At 37.4% G+C, this 18,993-nt stretch overlaps 1 protein-coding gene across 3 annotated transcripts in view; it reads right to left on the bottom strand.

Moving 5' to 3' along the window:
• Positions 1-626: 626 nt before the first annotated feature.
• The window catches only part of CRYZL1 (crystallin zeta like 1), a 29,620-nt gene continuing 11,253 nt past the window's right edge, over positions 627-18,993 (bottom strand). Inside the window, exons 7-13 of one of the 3 annotated variants that reach the window (XM_063305405.1) lie at positions 16,608-16,741; positions 14,590-14,701; positions 12,282-12,380; positions 5,753-5,871; positions 5,405-5,441; positions 2,212-2,315; positions 627-1,283 (exon numbers count right to left, since the gene is read on the bottom strand). In XM_063305405.1, the coding sequence (XP_063161475.1) occupies positions 1,251-1,283; positions 2,212-2,315; positions 5,405-5,441; positions 5,753-5,871; positions 12,282-12,380; positions 14,590-14,701; positions 16,608-16,741 (638 nt within the window). In that variant the 3' untranslated portion in view covers positions 627-1,250. Of the gene's footprint in view, positions 1,284-2,211; positions 2,316-5,335; positions 5,442-5,752; positions 5,872-12,281; positions 12,381-14,589; positions 14,702-16,607; positions 16,742-18,993 lie in introns of all 3 variants that reach the window. The other 2 variants (XM_063305404.1, XR_010068080.1) reach the window with 2 other exon arrangements.

The following is an 18,993-nucleotide window of genomic DNA, read 5'->3' as shown; positions in this document are numbered from 1 at the left end:
GAAATGTTAATAAATATAATCCTATAAGTTTATGACAGTCTCATTTATTTAATGGAATTTTTGACCACTGAATAAAAAAATTAATATGTATTTACCCCAAGTAATAAAATTGCACATAACAAGTTCAGGTCTAATAAAGCACATGCTCAAATAAACATATATTTATGTTACAAGAGTCTTCCTTATTTGGTATAATAGTTTGAAATGATCATCCTAGAGTTACAGATTTTAGGTATGATCAGAAATCAAAAAAATATTGTAGCCTTAAACATTAGACTGAAATACTACTATATGCACCTTTGGGAATAAGTGTCCTACTTCTGCATAAAGAAATGCAGGTTTACACTCCCAGTTTTCTAAAGAATAGAACTGTAAGAGTAGATATTTGAAAACAGGGAAGGCAGCTAATGCATCTATTTCTTAAAATCTAACTGAGTTTGAGACAACTACTTCTTTAATGTGTTGTGAAATAATGCTTTTCGAAGATTACAATCTTACTCAGATTTATCTATTTCAATGTGTGTTACTGCTGTAAATGAAACTGCAGCTTATGTGACCATTTAATTCTAACAAAGATAGAAATAAGGTGACATTTTTAAAAGGAAAAATGACAAAGTTACAAGATGTTTCTCATAGTTTCCCATTAATGGACTGCTAATGAAATATTAAAGAAAACACTCAGCCAGTCGAAAATCAACAAATTAAAAAGAGGTAACAGGTAGACTAGGATGTTTTTCAAAAAATCCTGACTTGTGACTTAGATTCATAGTAAACTTGTCCTACAGATTTCATGCTTTGTCTAAGCTTGGATCAAACATGCAGCTTTCAGTGAGACCATAAAAAACCAGTAATAGGTTCCCCCTTCTTCATCTGATTGAGCACTCAGGCACCCCTCCCCCCCAAATAGTACATAATTGTCAAAGGTAAGTCCTATGGTTTTTAGCCACATGAGTTAGATCTAAGATTATAAGGGAGTCAATCTATAGTTATTAATGTTAAGAACTGTTTCAGATATGATAGGAGAGTTAAAGCTATGACCAGAAATTTCATTTTCTCGCACAAACCTTCTACATAATTTTCAGTAGTTAATTAAAATATTAGCTGAAGGTAATTGATAAATATTTAACAAATATGCAGAATACATTAAGTTCACATTTTTACACTTCAAGTTGCCTTAGAAACTTCATAGCTGGATAATTTGTTTTTTTCTTGCTTGATTCTTCTGAACTAATTCCATAGAAACTTTAGCTTCATATAATGGTACTGGTTTGTCCAAATGAGGTCTAAGAACAAAACAAAAAAATTATCATAAATGCATAGCATTTATTTATTGGCTTTATCTACTCAGTCTCAATAAATAATACATTAAATTAAATTGTTAAACTAATACTGGTGCCAGGAACTACAGTCTCCAAAATTCTGAAGAGTCAAATTTTTACCAGTTTCCAAAATGCCATGAGAATGGAGGCCATCCTTGCCTTGCAGGTCAGGCTGTTAAGAGGGGAGCCCCAAAGAGAATGTCTGCCATTAAATGTATATTCAAATAAAAATGTGTATATACACTGTACAACTATAGCCTTCAACCTGATTTTTTTTAGTAAAGCAAACTTTTATAGGTTGTCAAGATCTATGAATCCGCACATGGACTGTAAACAAATGTAACATCTAGAAAGGCAATTTCCCAGATAATGCATCAGTAACCAATCCTAAGTGGGCTAATTTTTCATATGCAGTTAGGCCTAAAGGGAAAATACAACTGGATGGTTTTTGACAATTTCCTAATTTCAGTAATTAGTAAAAGAAATAAGCACAGAATAGGCCTGCATAACATGGGGCCCTCGAAGCAGCCAAGCAACCTTGTGCAGTCTGCCAATGTTTTTTCAATAGTACATTTACAGCCACTGACTCCCCAAAAGACATGCTGCTGAGCACTTCCAAGCCTCATCGCCAGCTCCAGCACTTCTACTGCTCCGCTAGCCACAGAACAGCTGATCAGCACTCCAGGTATTTCCTTCCAGCCCACTAGGATTTTTAAATTATCAGTATGGCCCTTTCCCCTCAATGAGTTTTGCAGCCCTGATCTAGAACATCTAGGATCTCAAGAGATAATTGGAGCTAAAACTTTTAAATACCATTTTCTTATCTTTTTTAAGCAGTTAATCAATAATGTATTAAAATGCCTCTAAGTTTCAAACACCAATTTGTCCTTACCTGAAAACTCCACTTGATAACTTTTCCATTACATCTTCCAAAATGCGTATGGAAGAGAATAGTCAAGTGAAACAGTGTATAAAATGGTAGAGCTGTGCCAAGATCTGGGTTTAAAGGGAAAATGTATTTGGTCATGCAAAGCATATCTCTAAGGATCACCTTAAACCAAAGACATGTCAGGGTGATTAGGGCACAAACTAACCTATCAAAGAAAAATTTAGGAGGAACATTTTTTTACTGAAATATCATTTCATAATCATTTTCACTGAAATACTAGCATTCAGTGAGCAAGGAGCCTTTTGGGGGAGATGGAATAGAGAAAGAATTAAATTATGTTATTATTTCTAAGCTGCATTTATGTGCTTTCACTGAACATGTATTCCTAAGCTTTAGGGGAACCCATTAGTCTATGATGTCTTATAATGAATATGATCTCTACACATGGTTAAGGAATAGCTATCAGAATAAATCCTTCAGTGAAAAGATGTCAAAGTATTTCTATGAAAGAAAATACAACTATAATTAAATGGGATATATTAATTATAGTACTGTGGTCAGTTTTTATATTGTACATTAAACTCATTCATAAATCTGGAAGTGCAGAAAGGTTAATAAATGGTTTAAAAGATAGGTGGCAATGACAGAAAACATGGAAAGAAAATAAGGAAAATATTTATGTTTGTGAGCAATGTTAAATTTCTAAAGTAAAAACATTGTGCTTGATTCTATATTTTATGTGTTTTAGCACTAGCTATGAAGACCGTAAGTACTTTGAATGTGTTAAAAAAATCACTCATTGTAATATTTGACAATTTTGATTGGTAAAATGTAATGTTGTAAATGTTTCACAAATTATTAATTAAAATAGGTAAAATATTTAAATTAAAAACAGCAGCATGAGAAATACCACTTATGTCAGTCTACATCAGGATAAACTGCCAGTTGGTTCAAATGCAATTCATATTGCTAACTCCCACCCATAAAGGCCTTCATGTCTTGGGGCCTGGATACCTAGCAGACAACTGCTCTCTGATTCTTTCTGCCTGTCCAATAATATCTGGCAGAGACAGCACACTCTGGATCCCATCACCAAAGGAATGCCTTTGTGTTGCGAGACACAAGAGATGTGCTTTTTCTGCCGGCCACCCCACCCCCTTTGGAATAGCATTCCCCCCCCGAAGTACATATGGCCCTGATTTTTATGTCCTTTGCGAAAGCTCTAAAGATCTGCCTTCTCCAAGAGGGTCTGGGATGGGGTGATTTGTGACCATGCTGGTATATGTTGTTTGTATTGCTCTTTCCTAACATGGATGGTTTTTATCTGCTTGTCGTTAGTTATGCTTAGCCTATTTTAAATTCTTTTATCTTGGTAAGCTACCCACAGCTGCTTTGGTGATTAAGGTGGCTAATGAATGGTTTAAATAAAAAAATATGCAACTTTCCAATTTCTCTGCCATATTTCACAGTATATTTGTAGCACCATGCCTGCTTAAAGGAAAACTCAAATGAATTATGATTTACTGTTAGATATGTGTATAGTACTGTAGACCAAGAGAACAAGAATGAAGAAAACTTATCATTATAATGTACATTAATGTTAGTTAAGGGATTGGCCTGCTTAAGTCTGAACTGTGATTGATGTAAATAATTGAAGGGTGAAGATATACATGGCAAAGGTGAATATAAAGTTCCACTCTACCCTTGATCCCTTAAAAAAATTACAAATCTTATTTCTCATCTGCTAGCCTTGATAAAAAAGCATTTTGCAGAGAGATTGGCAAAGAGAGTATAACATTTTGGAATTACTATTTAAAATCAGTTATTGATCAGTTTACAATAGTTCACAGTCATGGATATTTTTACACTGTTACAGTTTGATGTGCTTTTGCTGCTTTGAATTTATTTATTGATTGACTGATTGATTGATTTAAAATATCTGTATAGCCACCCATCTTAAAACAACTCTGGGTGGCTTAAAACCAATAAAAGAATATAAAACCAACAGCAATAAAATAAGAGCAGCCACACTTCCCTGATGCACCCACATTCTCATCCCACCCTGGCCTCACCCTATCCAATGCCTGGGGGAAAAGCCAGGTTTTAAGTTGTCTCTGGAAGGACAGAAGGGCAGAGGCCTGTCAGATCTCAGGAGGGAGGGTGTTCTATAGGGCCAGGACTGCAATGGTAAAGGCATGCTTCCAAGGACCCACAAGATAGTAATGTTTGAGGGAAGGAAACTGGAGCGTGCCTACCCTATCTGCTCTGGAGGGAAAGATAGATGTCCTTAGGGAGGGGCAATCCTGCTGATAACCTGGCCCCATGCCATGTAGGGCTTTCAAGGTAATAACCAGCACCTTGAATTGCACCCAGAAGAAAACTGGGAGCCAGTGCAGCTTGTGCATCAGGGTTGTAATGTGGGCAAACAAGGGACACCCAAAACTGTGCACACTGCTGCATTCTGGACCAGTTGTAACCTTCAGGTAGTCTTCAAGAGCAGCCCCATGTAGGGTGCATTTTATGGGCTCTAAGATATCTAAAGATCTCTTTAGAGTGGAAAAATAGGCTTAAAAAAAAAGGTTAAACCAGTTTGCTGTGTAAACAGTAGACAGTGGAAGAGTCTGGTGAGCTTTCGACTAGTATTTCTTTTCTGATGACTCCATCTCCCAACTTTCCCCATTCCCTGTGAGGAAAAGTAATAAGTATTTTTTTGGAAATGTTTGTTTGACTTTTCTATTTTTCTGTATAATATTTATTAATGGCTAGCTCAGCCTTTCTCAACTTTTTGACTCTGGAGCAATCCTTGAAATATTTTTCAGGCCTCTGGGAACCCCTGCACATTCAGCTCAAATACAGGCCAGAAGCTACAAAATTATTATATTTGTTTCATGTGTAGGCCTTTAACAGTGTTCTTAAACTAAAGAATGAAACTTACCTGTTTAATGTGAAGTTGCCCAAATTTGAAATAATTTTTTAAATAAATCGTGATCTCCCAGGGAACCACTGGTGACCTCTCAGAACCCTGGTTGAGAAACCCTGATCTAAGTATTTAATGTAACTACTTTGCTGACATCTTCTGAAAAGTGATATATAAATACAATAAATAATTATATCATAGAAAGGATATATAGATATTTTCCTTGTTGCATATTTGACAAATTCCAAATTTCATCATTCAGAAAAGAAACTGAAGCACCTTTCAGGAAAAGGTATCGACAATCTGGAGGATCCAACTTTAAAAAAGGGAAAAATAGTTAAGCTACATTATTCAGAATAAAAATAGCATAAACAAAGAACATTAGTTGATGGTTCACAAAGTTTCTGCTAAGAGATAACGTAGTTTTCAACATCTGTATCATTTACTATCTTCCAAAAATATGGGACTACAATGGCATATGGTGACTTCCAGATATAGTATATTAGAATTTCAACTTCCATAATATCTGGGATTTTATGGAAATTGAAGTCCAATACAGATGGAGAATATCACACTGGGGAAGACCAGTCTAACTATTATATAATTGTTTCAGAAGTTTCTTCTTACCTGAAGATTTTTTTCAGTTGTAACCCAGTGGCCTCCAACACTGAGTAACGTAATGATGTCATGCTTGTGTGGTAGCAATTGTTGAGAAGTTGCTTCATTGTCCTTATTATGCAGTCGCACTGAAAACAAATTACAATCACTTTCTAAAAATGGAAGATGAGAAAGAACTGAAAAGATTTGCCATTCAATAGACTTATTTTTTTTTCTAGATATAGTTTTTCTTTTACTACATTAACCTTGTCTTCCTTCAAGGATCACTTTCATTTTTTTGGTCTACCAGGTTCAAATTATCCTACTTCAGACATGTATATGAAGATCCAGCTCTCTGGAGAAGGGTCTAATGCTGGGAAAGGACGACGATGACCAGCAGCAAGGTGGATAGACTCAGTTACAGGAGCAATGAGTACACATTTGGAAGACCCGAAGAACCAGATTAGGGACAAGTTATCATGGAGAAAGTCTATCTACTGTATGTGGTTGCTAAGAGTCAACAATGATTTGATGGCATGTAATCAATCAATCAATCAATCAATTTTCACAAACAAATGTGCTGTAAAAGTTATTCTTGTAGTCACTGCATTATTTATGCAGTGCAAAGTTGGGCCCAAGGCCAAAAACAGTCCTCAGTCAACCTTCGCCATTAGTTAACTAGTGCTCAGGAGACTGGCAGTTAAAACTGGAGAAATTAGTTCACAGGGTATGGAATGGTCATTCCTATTTTGTGGCAAGCAAAAGAAATCTAGTATAATCCCTAATACATTCTCCTTTTTGCCCTCCTGGGCAGAATCACATTCAGCATCAAGAGTGAATAAAGACCAGCAAAAATGAGTAAGTGGAACATTTTCAGGAAGAAGAAAAAGAATTTTGTCCAAGATTTTCTGCAGTTTCTTTCCTGGATACAGGCCATAAAAAATGACATGCTTAGAACTCATTTTGGCTTTTTCTCAGTCTAACAGTCACACTTTGCACTGCTGCAATATCACCGCTTGTCTATTTCAGCAATGCTACTTTCAAAATTATATAATGCAAGGAGACATTTTCAAGTCAGATTGATGCCATTTAAAATCATAATACAACCTTTCCCCTTCGTTTTAACAGAAGAATTCAGACCATACTTTCTCCTCCGATACCCCTGAAATGCAAAAGAGGTTATTCATAACCTACCAAATTCCAACTCTGAATGATCTTTTCAATCCAGTTCTTATCCTGGATGTGGAATAGTGGAAGAATACAAACTTCTCCAAATCTGCTGCAGGTGTATGCATCACTCATTTCTCACTATTTTGCCATGTATATTATCCATTTCCCATACAAAAAGTGCACCTGTTCCCAATGGCTTGAAAACCTGTAGATGGATAAGTATCTACAGTATATCCTGAAATGTGTAACGCTATAAGCATTTCCATATATGCTGTCTATATATACAGTATACCACTCTTGGCTGCTCTACAGTGCCACTGGTACAAACACACTACTGTACCTTTTTTAATACTGTTTTCCAAGAAGGATCTTGTGCTTTTTCATGGGCCTATAACAAAATATCACAATCAAAGGGCAGAAACGACAGGCAGTGAACCAGTTTAATTTCTTGACAGTACCCTTTCCCAAGCAGTGACTATTGATACAGAAGTTAACTGCAGAATGGCAAAGACAAGCTCTGTTTTTGGTAGATTGTGCTCCACTGTATGGGAACATTGAGGAATCAGTTCAGTAACAAAACTGAAGGTCTAGAGCCGTGGTCCTGACTATCCTTCTGTATGCCTGTGTATCAAAGGCATGCAAGACAGCTCAACCATTTCCACATGACTAGCCTTTGCAGGATATTAGGCATTAGATGGCAAGACAAAGTACCTGACACTGAAGTTTCATCTAGAGCATGGCTACCATCAGTCCACACACTGCTGATGAAAGCACAGACCCGATGGGCAGGTCATGCCATCCTCATGCCAGATGACCGCATATACAAATAGCTCCTTTTTGGGGAACTCTCTGCTGGAAGAGGCTTGCATGGAGGGCAGAAGAAATATTACAAAGACACACTAAAGGCCTCCCTGAAGTCACATGATATAGACACAATCACCTGGGAAATGACGACACAAAACGCCCTACCTGGTGTGGCCTCATCCACAAGGGCTGTCAGGCTATGAAGCAAGGCACACTGCTGAAGCACAACATAAGCACAAACTGCGTAAGACCAGAACCGCCAGCACAACTGTAGTGCCTACACATGTGTGTCCAACATGTGCGAGAACATTCCATGCCTGAATTGGCCTGATCAGTCATCTTTGGACACACCACATCTAGTCTTAACATGATTGAAAAAATAATGGTATTGAGGTCTTCATTGATGACAATGATGGACAAACAACATAACAAAATATGTCCCAAATCATAACTGTGGCTAATGCAGTCTCTTTTACATGCTGCATGTATCAGCTTTTCAGTAATAGGTACTCTCTGCAGCTCAATGAAAATATATCTGGAAAGCAACAGGCCACTAAGTATCCACTTACTGCAATGTTCTACACACCACCGGCATAAGAGGTGGGCTGAGGTTGAAAGACATAAATGCAAAGAATGTACTAGGGTCTAAGTGAAAGCAGAACGTAAGACTGAACAAGAGCTTTACTGATTATATCAGGGATGGAGAACCCGGGAGCCTTTTCAGTATTGCCTATGCTACTGAAACCACTGGAAGTTGAGTTTAAGTAATATATGAGAGGCTGTGGGTTCCTCATTTTGATTTAGATAGCACAGATTTTAATTTAACGATTTCCATTATAAAATTCCTATTAAATAAAATAAAAATACTTTTTTTGGAAGCCAAAAAGATTTGAAAGGTTTAATTTTTTTCTTACATTGATTTTTTTTAAATCTAGAATTTCCATTTCATTAAAAGATGAAATGTATTGAATTTCATGGATTACCAATTGCGATATTTCAACAATCAGATGCAGCAGTGCAAGCACTTACTCTTCTATGTCAAGAAGTTTGGAAGACAATGACCTGCCCAACTGACTGGAAGAGATCTGTATTCATACCCATTCCAAAGATAGGAGATCAAACAGAATGTGGAAATTATTGAACAATTTCATTAATTTCACATGCTAGCAAAATTTTGCTAAAAATAATTCAACAACATTTGCAGCCTTACACCGACAGAGAACTACCAGAAGTCCAAGCTGGATTTAGAAGAGGACGTGGTATGAGAGATATCATTGCTGATGTCAGATGGATCTTGGCTGAGTGTAAAGAATACCGATGTTTACCTTTGTTTCATTGATTACGCAAAGAGGTTTGACTGTGTGGACCATAACAAGTTATGGTTAGTATTACGAAGAATGGGAATTCCAGAGCACTTAATTGTACTCATGCGGAACCTGTACACGGATCAAGAGGCAGTCATTAGAACAGAAAATGGTGATACCGAGTGGTTCAAAATTGGAAAAGGTGTGCGGCAAGGTTGTATACTTTCACCCTACTTATTTAATGTGTACGCTGAACAAATAATTTGAGAAGCAGGAATGTACGAAGAAGAACGGGGTATCAGAATTTGTGGAAGACTTATTAACAACCTGCGATATGCAGATGATACAACTTTCTTGCTGGAAATGAAGAAGACTTAAAGTCTTGCTGATGAAGATCAAATATTGCAGTCAGCAATACGGACTACACCTGAAGGTGAAGAAGATGAAGATACTCACAAATGGACCAATAAACAATGTCACAATAAATGGAGAAGAAATTGAAGTCGTCAACAATTTCAGTCTACTCGGATCAACGATCAATGCCAAGGGAAGTAGTAATCAAGAAATCAAATGACATATCGCGCTGGGAAAATCGGCCATCAAAGTCCTATCTAAAGTTTTCAGAAGTAAATACGTCAGTTTAAAAACAAAGGTGTGTCTGACTCACGCCATGGTCTTCTCAATTGCCACATATGCCTGTGAAAGTTGGACATTAAAAAAGGAAGATAGAAGAAGAATTGATGTATTCAAATTGTGGTGTTGGCAAAGTTTATTGAAAATACCATGGACTGCCAGAAGAACAAACACATCGGTTTTAGAAGAAATACAACCAGAATGTTCCCTAGAGGCGAAGATAACTAGGCTTAGGCTCTCATATTTTGGGCACATTGTCAGGAAAGACCGATCGCTTGAAAAGGACGTCATGTTTGGTAAAGTTGAGGGCCAGTGGAAAAGAGGAAGACCTTCAATGTGATGGATTGATACAATTACCGCAACAATGGATGCAAACAAGGGAACAGTCAGGCATATGGTGCAAGACTGAACAGCATTTCGTTCTGTTATACACAGGGCCACCATGAGTTGTAAACAACTTGACAGCAACTAACAACAACAACATGTGCAAACCACTTCATTATGCTGTCAGCTGCATGGATGCAAACATGTAGTTACCAGGAACTGATTTAAGGAAGTCTTTATGTTTGAGGTTTAGGGTGATAGTGGTAAGATAACACAGAATTGCATTATCTATGTACTACACAGTATTGTCTAACAAAATAGAGCAGGAATTCCAAGTTCTGGCTAACTCTCAAGGAGGGGGACTCCTGCCCTCATTGTCTGGCTTACTGTCATGCACTTTAGATGGGGCTGCTTTGGAAGACTACCTGGTAACTGCAATTAGTCCAGAGTGTCGCAGTCCACACGTTGGTGGGTGCACACCAGCATGAGCATGTGGCACCAGTGTTCTGGGCTCTGCAAATAAAAGTACTGGTTCTAATCTTTAAAGCCCTACATGGCTTTGTTTTGAAGCACCTCCAGGTCTGTCGTCTCCACCCAGTATCGACCACCCACCACACAGGACTCATGGAAATCTGCTAACAGTTTGTTACTTTTGGGAGATAATGGGTATGGAGGCTCATAGACTCTATTTTTTCATTGCTGCAGCCTGCCTTTTCTAAAACTCTTCAGCATGATATTCAATCAGCTCCCATTTTATTAGCTTTTTGGACATTACTGAAAAGAGAAATAATTAGGAGAACTTTTAAACTACGAATGTTGCTATCTAGCTATTGGTTGTAAATTTTAGTCTGTTTTTCTGATTTAAAAGCTTTCATGTTAAACAATTAGTTTTAATTGTTATTTATTTTAATCTGATTATTTTATATTGTGAACAGTTTAGTATAATTCGGGAGATTTTAATTTGTTGACAATCTTTTGATTGAGGTGGGAAGAAATCAAATAAATAAATAAAGTATTTCCTTATGTCTGTGGTAGGGATCTGGAAATTTTAAATTTATGTTTTTATTTTAGCTTTCCTTTCATGCACAACATAGTTGCAAAAAAGGTGTTAGAATTTTGTGAATGGGGCAAAACTACGGACGACACATCTAAGGTGATGCTCAAATGCAAATCAAAATTCATTTTGGCAACTCCTTCTTTTGTACATACACCCAGATTGTATTTTTCATTGAATGTTTGAAAATATGAAGTGCTTTTATCCCTTACCAAGACGCTTTTTATACAAAACTTTTAAATACAAGTAATGATTTGTTTGATCCTTGCAGAATCAATAGATCTTCCTCGTAACCTACCACCTGCATACAAAACACAACTTTTTATAACTTTGCTTTCCATTTATTAAATGGGAAATTCTGTTATAGCATATATAATTTTAACCTTAGGATATTATATTGAACTAAATAATGTGCCTTCTCTAGGTAGAATCATCCTGCCAGTATGTTCATCCAAGCAGGGGGAGTTATCTCTCCTCACCATAAGAGGTGAGATCAGCAGTGGCATGTGTTTCTTTCTTATGCACCTGCTTTGTGGAACAGTCTCTCCCTCAAGGCTAGATGGGCACAGATTTTATCGTCATTCCACAAAGCAGTAAAAACTGACCTGTCCAGTACAGCCTTAAGGCTACCTACATTGATGGTACTCATAGTTGGTATATTTAGGCATGATACTATTATGGTTGTAATTGTATTATTTCATTATGCAATCTGGTGAGCACATTTTTATTCTTAGGAAGATTATTTCATTATTTTAATTTGTAATTAGCACTGGAAGAAAGAGGAAAACATACAATTTATCCCCAAATGTATAAGCAATAATCCAAAACACTGTAGCAAGGCACTTAAAGATTAAATGCTGTTTAAAAAGATTCAGAGAAGGGGAATATTTTCACTTGGCAACTAGTCAAGTTTTCTTGAAGACAATATTCCATAAATGAGGCAACACAAATCAGCAGGCCCTTTCCTTTAGCCACTCATCTACCTTCATTTGGCAAAGAGATTCAAAGAGCCTTTAAACTTTCATCTCATCGGATGCTTTGGAGACCATCATCATTTTCCAAAGCAAAATCAGAAACTTAGCAGACGTATTTTGAATTAAATGAAGCTTATATCATTTTCAAAGAAAGACCCATGAACAAACATGGGGTAATACAACTGCTATACAGGAATATATAGTTTTACTATAAAACTACAAATTGTTTACATAAATTAATAGAACTTGTAGGTAAGCATTTTCTGAAATAGTAGAGTTCTGGAATAATTACAGACCTCCTGCATCAATGATGATATCCACTCCCAATCCACCTGTTTCCTCTAAACAACTTTCTGTCAGGTCATATTTTCCATTCGAGTCATCTATAATCCGAACTGAATGGAGTGGGAAGATAAAATACAATAAAATTTTAGGCATATGTTATTTGTTTTAAAAATCAATCCAGATACCAATAAAAAAAAGAAAAACAGTTTCTTTTTTTTTAAAAGATTTACAATTAACATGGGTAGGAAATAACCAGTTATCAAAAACGTAGGGCTGCTACTTTCCACCACAGTAAACTGTGGCCAACATTGTCTTGTAATCCCTTCCTTTCCAATCTCTCTACTGTTTTTCTTCAACACCCCCACAGAATGGAGAGATTGGAGAGGAAGAGATTACAAGAGAGTAAGCAGGCACACAATGGGGAATACACCAGGCTGTTTCCATAGTGCACTTGCGGCTGATGGTGCCAGTGCATTGCTTTTGATGTGTATTCCCCATTGTGTGCCTGCTTACTCTCTTGTAATCCCTTCCTCTCCAATCTCTCTGCTCTGCAAGGGGAAAAAAAAGTAAAACAACAGGTCTGGCACAGGACAATGCGAATTGACTGTCATGGTGATCACGTGACTGAGGGACACCGCAAAGGTCAAAAATGCAGGCATTGGTTGCAAAGTTATTTTTTCAGCATTGTCATAACTTCAAATGGTCGCTGAAGGCAGTCAGTAAGTGAGGACTACCTGTACTGATACATGCTTCCCAAAGCATAGGTGTCATTCTAGTAGTTTTATATGATAAGCAAGAAATTGATCCTTCCTATCCATAAGGATGAATCTTCTGACAAGTTTGTTCCTGTTTTAGAAAAACACATATTTTAAAATATTTATTTATTTATTTGATTTTTATTCTGCCTTTATTATTTTTATAAATAACTCAAGGCAGCAAATAGACCTAATACTCCTTCCTCCTCCTGTTTTCCCCACAACAACCACCCTGTGAGGTGAGTTGGGCTGAGAGAGAGTGACTGGCCCAAGGTCATCCAGCCGGCTTTCATGTCTAAGGCGGGACTAGAACTCACAGACTCCTGGTTTCTAGCCCAGCACCTTAACCACTAGACCAAACTGGCTCTCTGTAAAATATACCATATTTTATCTTTGAGCTTGCAATATTTAAACAGACAAAAATACAGAAAGTGTTACATGGAATCATAAGTCAGCCATAGGTCAACTTAGAATGTCATTTGGTCTACAAGCTGCTGCCCTAAGTCTGAATAGCTAAGATGAGAGATTAATAATAGTAAAATTAAATAAAAGATGGAAGAAATGAAAGCTGCATATTATGTGCAGTTCTCATAAAATTCTGTGAGTTTTTACAATTCTGAATTCCTAATGGTTTTATTAGAATGTTGCAAATTTCCCATAAATGAATATTAATAACTGGAAACCACTCCTTATATAGCAGGAATTTCACAGGGTTATAATCCAAGTCTACACAATGTGGCCTCTCAAGTTTTGACATCCTTCCCACCACTCTTCCTTGTTAGTTCCAGGCAAAGACCAGACCAGAATACTTCCAAACTTTTGGAAATATATGGCTACCTTAACCATATATGTCTGAGTAAGTCATGTTGGATGAGTTCACATGACACACTTGGCAATAAAGCTGGCTTCCCGGTGAATGGGTAAGGCCAATAATCAGTCCATGCCTTGGTCAGTCAAGCTCACCGTATGTTGCAAACAGTCTGCCCAAAAGAAGCCAGAAGACAAACCCCTTAACCAATATAAAAACAAACCTTGTTTTCATTCTCTTCTTCAGAATGAAATAACTCACTGTTGCATTCACACATTATACTGAGTTTAGCTAATCTGCCTTTTTGTCTTAGTACTGTAGCTCTATGTAGTCACTGAAGAAAATTGTTACATTCCAATTTCTTTTTTTTTTCAGAACAGATATGAATGTTCACTGTTAGCTGGTTTAACTTTTACTTAAAATTTGAATTCCAGGTATTAATATTCCTTGTTTGATAATTTAAATACTGTACTTTTATGCTGCTCATCATAAAAATTTATCCCAGAAAAGTTAACATATACAGAGTTTACATTTTGGGTGAACATAAAAATTCTTGCCTGATGCTAAAGTGTTGGTAATGTGTGTGTGCAAGTATGGGGTATAAAATGCAGTTTGGATAGATGATGTAGGATAATACTCTATTTCAGTTTCCTAGATGCCAACCCTATAGAGATTATGATAAAGACACAAATATAAATAAAAAGTGGTCTGAATTAGGTTTTTTTATGCAGTTTAGTATAAAACAATTTAACTTACCTACAGAAGGTACAAGCCTCTCAAGATACTGCTTGTCTTCAAGATTATACACAGTAGAAATCACTTTGGCTCCTCTGTGTTGTGCTAACTGAATAGCTATTGTACCAAATGGCTGCAGAGAAATAAAAAGGTTATGTATATGTATTTAACACATATAACTAGCTGCATTACAGCCTATTGAAAAAATAGTCTTCCAAATCCTAAATTTACAGTATAAAAGAGTTCCTAGACTCTTGTGTTTACTCACTACTTTTCTGCTCTATCCTGAACATCAGAAATCTTAAAATTTGTACTTTTATATTTTTAAAATGGGTGCATAAAAAATGCCTTGAAAAAAATTAACCTGAGTTTCTGTATGATACGGTAAATTCCAGGCTACAAAGTCCCAGAGAATTAACTAGTCTCTGCATGAGCATGCTAGCAAAAGAAAGCCCATATACTGTCCAGAACCTAGTTCCATTGTTCCAAAACTTCAGTTAAACACCGTTTTTCTATATCACTCATTAGTTTTAGTCCTGCATTCTGGGACAGCAGAGAACAAATTTCTTCCCTGTTTTTAATGTGTCAACTCTTCAATATTTAAAAAAGCACCAGAATGATTTCTTTTCAGTTTTATCTTCTCCAAGGTAAATATACCCTATTCCTTCAACTTTTCCCCACTGGACTAATTTTTTTTTTAATCTAGCCTTTATTATTTTCATAAAGAACTCAAGGTGGCAAACATACCTAATATTCCTTCTTCCTCCTATTTTCCCCACATCAACAACCCTGTGAGGTGAGTTGGGCTGAGAGAGAATGACTGGCCCAAAGTCACCCAGCCGGCTTTTGTGCCTAAGGCGGGACTAGAACTCACAATCTCCTGGTTTCTAGGATGAAATTAGATAAATGCAAGAAAATCAAATGCTTGGATATAACATTGGAATGGGATGCAGGAATTCAGCTTACCAATAGGATTTTGGAATTATAGTCAATCGCAAGGGTCACCTGATATTGCTTTTAAAAAAGCATCTATTTTGCGGCTACATTAATGGAACCACAAGTTTCAAAAGCATGGGGAAGTAATAATTCCACTTTATTTGCATTGTTCCAATCTGACTGAGATATATATGGGTGGGTGGATACACACACACACACACACAGTATGGATGGTTTGGGTCCACAGCATGTTTGGCACTTGGTGGGAAGGGCATGATCTCTTTTTATATTGGTTGTTGTGAGTCACCTAAGATCACTTCCTGAGATATGTGGCCATATAAATTCTTTAAATAAAATAATTTTTTTAAAATCTTGGAAGTCTGATTCTCATACCTGAAGAAGAATGTATGTAAATTGGAATGGATGCCATAGAAAGTAATGAAATTGTTTATCTCAGTCAGATTGGAACAATGCAAATAGTGGAATTATTACTTCCCCATGCTTTTGAAACTTGTGGTTCTATTAATGTAGCCACAAAATGATGCTTTTTAAAAAGCAGTATCAGGTGACACTTGTGATTGACTATAATTCCAAAATCCTATTGGTAAGCTGAATTCCTGCATCCCATTCCAATGTTATACTTGAGCATTTGATTTTCTTGCATTTATCTCTATTTAATTTCATTAAATTTCAGCCATGTTTCCTATTTCATCAAGATAATTTGAATTTTTTGATATTTTGCTTGGCTGAGATGCAAGTGTAAGAAATACAATGTTGTAGGAATTAGTGGAATTTAGTTTTCTGCGAAAGAAAAGCATATTGTATTTCATTGGAATTTACAGGATCACTCTGCAATATTGTCCTCATCACAGCAAAACAGATATTAGTGCCGTATTTCTTTTCCTTTGCAGTCCCCCCATCCATTACTGTTCATTTAGATAGCACAGACCGAGGTGATGATTTGGAAGAAAGAGCAAGTAACTCCAATTGTGTGAGCAGAAATCTGCTTCCACAACATTGGATTTAACCCACTGAATGTTTGGTTTAGAAAACAGTAACAGAAATAGTTATCAGAAAAAGCCAATGGCACTTTTTATACATACGCTTGCACCATCCATTACCAACACGCTTTTTCCAGCAGAAACATAGGACAGATAATGTAGAGCTGTATATGCACGAACACCATCACGGATGGTCCCAGCTGATTCAATCCAGGAGATTTTTTCAGGTTTGTGAACTGTTTCACAAGGAAGAAAGTTTGGTGATATACTTTATAGCAGTGTTGAAGCATACGTTAATCTAGACAAAAAAAATTGAAATGGAACATTCAATTCGCTATTCCTATTAAATCAATAGCTACCACACAAAAAATCCACCTTTTTCCATTTGTTTCTCCATTAACAAGTCTGATATACTGATCTTTAGCTGATCAGACATCAGTGATTTTGTAGAATAATGTTGATTCGACAGTGATAAATGTCAGGACATAAACATTTGGAAAAAAACAAAAGAAGTTGAGTAAATTCCTTTATAAAATAACAATTTGTATTATTATTGGTTAAATTGTTTTAAGTGCTAGGCCAGTGTTCAAAACATGTATGTTGAGAAACAATACAGTTCAAAACTGAGAATCTAGAAGTTACGTTCAGAATTTAATATGAAATTTGAATGAAGAGTTCCAAACCATTTCAAAATTAGAGCAATATAAAAAGGGCAACCTGAAATCCAGATATTGTACGCTATGCATGCCAACTGACAATACATGACTTCATTATTTTCCTCTGAATTGTATATATTTATATGATTTAAAGTGTGTCTGTGTCTGTGTGTGTGTGCGTATATATCCCTTACAAAGCTCCAAAGCAAAGCTCCAAACTGAAGTGCAAACACTTCCCTATTACAAAGGAAACCCTTGTAATGGGGCACACTTTCCAACTGCAGAAAAAAAATTGCAATTGGAACTTTGTTTGTTTAGTCAATTGGGCATGCTTTGCAATGTGGAAGGCTTCCAAAACAATATGCTTCTCCACAATATACAGAAGTCACCATGGCTGTGCATATACACTGGCTGTCAGAATGCAGTCTGACTCCGACACGGAGGAGGGGGAGTTGTCCGTTGGGAATATCCAGAGTGGGAAAATTGAAGCAGAGAATCACTTAGCAAGGCAGGAAGATCTAGAGCCACTGATTGGTGGGAATCAAGGGGCAGAGTTGCCACCACCTATAAGTGCAAGAGAAAGGGGAGCTGAAAAACGTGCCAAGCAGAAGGAAGCCCAATTGGCCCCTGACAAAAAGCGGCAGGAAGGAGACAAAATAAGAAAGTGCCAGTACAAGGAACAGTTGCCGGAGACAACCGTTCATTGGGACCTTTGCTGGAGCCTGAACCGGTCGACGAATCGCTGATGTCTGAAGCAGTGCCTTCCACTGCCAAGAACCCGGACTCCAAGCCTTGCCTTGCCTTGTCACGTACAGCCAAGGAGTCTTGCCTTGCTGTCCTGCCGCGCTCAGCAACAGAGCATTGCCTTGCTGCACTTAGCAGCAGAGCCTTGCTGCGTTTGGAAGCGGAGCCTTGCCTTGCCACATCCAGCCGCAGAGCCTTGCCTTGCCACATCCAGCCGTGGAGCCTTGCCCTGCCTTACCGCATCCAGCCGCAAAGTCTTGCCTTGCCTTGCCACATCAAGCTGCGGAGCCTTGCCTTGCCTTGTCGCATTCAGTAGAGGAACCTTGCAGGAAGCCCAGCAACAGAACCTTGCCTTGTTACTTCCCTGCAATCCACAGCAAAGCCTTGCCACGTCACCTCATCATGCTCTACTCCTGAACCTCGCTCTGCCATCTTACCACAAACTACAGCGGGACTCCAGGGTTCTTCCGTTGCACCCTGCCCAGCCTGGTTGCCAAGTTGAAACTGAGAGACTGAAGCCTGTGTTAAATTTGAACTCAGTTTTCTTGTAAATAGTTTATAATGTGTAAATAATGTATATTTCTTCTTACCCTGGTTGATCCTTACTCTGAACAGAACACCAGCTCATATTATGACAACCTCCAGACACTTTGATGGTACAGGTAGTCCTCACTTAACAACCACAAGAGGGACTGGAAAATTAGTTAAGCAGTGTGGTCATGAAGTGAGTCACATGACTGGACCCAAATTTATGACAGTCATTAAGTGAATCACTGCGGTGTATCTTCCCCAATGGATGTTTTTTGCCTGAAACTGGCAAAAAAAGGTCACAAACCGCAATCACGTGACTGCAGGATGCTGCAACTGGGTGAAATGCAAGCCAGCTGCCAAGTGCCTGAATTGCGATCATGTGACTGCTGGAGGAGTGTGACAGTTTCCAACGGTCACAAGTGTGAGTACAGGTTGTAAAGCACTTTTTCCAAGGCAGTGTAACTTTGGAGCATTGTAAACAAATGGTCATTAAGCGAGGACTACCTGTATTAATTCCAGACCCAACCCAATGTTCTGTTTTCTCCCCGGTTGTAATA

Source organism: Candoia aspera, chromosome 5, assembly GCF_035149785.1.
Source record: "Candoia aspera isolate rCanAsp1 chromosome 5, rCanAsp1.hap2, whole genome shotgun sequence".
Classification (NCBI taxonomy): Eukaryota; Metazoa; Chordata; class Lepidosauria; order Squamata; family Boidae; genus Candoia; species Candoia aspera.
The sequence above is the reverse complement of the archived record's forward strand: the minus strand, read 5'-3'. Positions and strand labels throughout refer to the sequence as shown.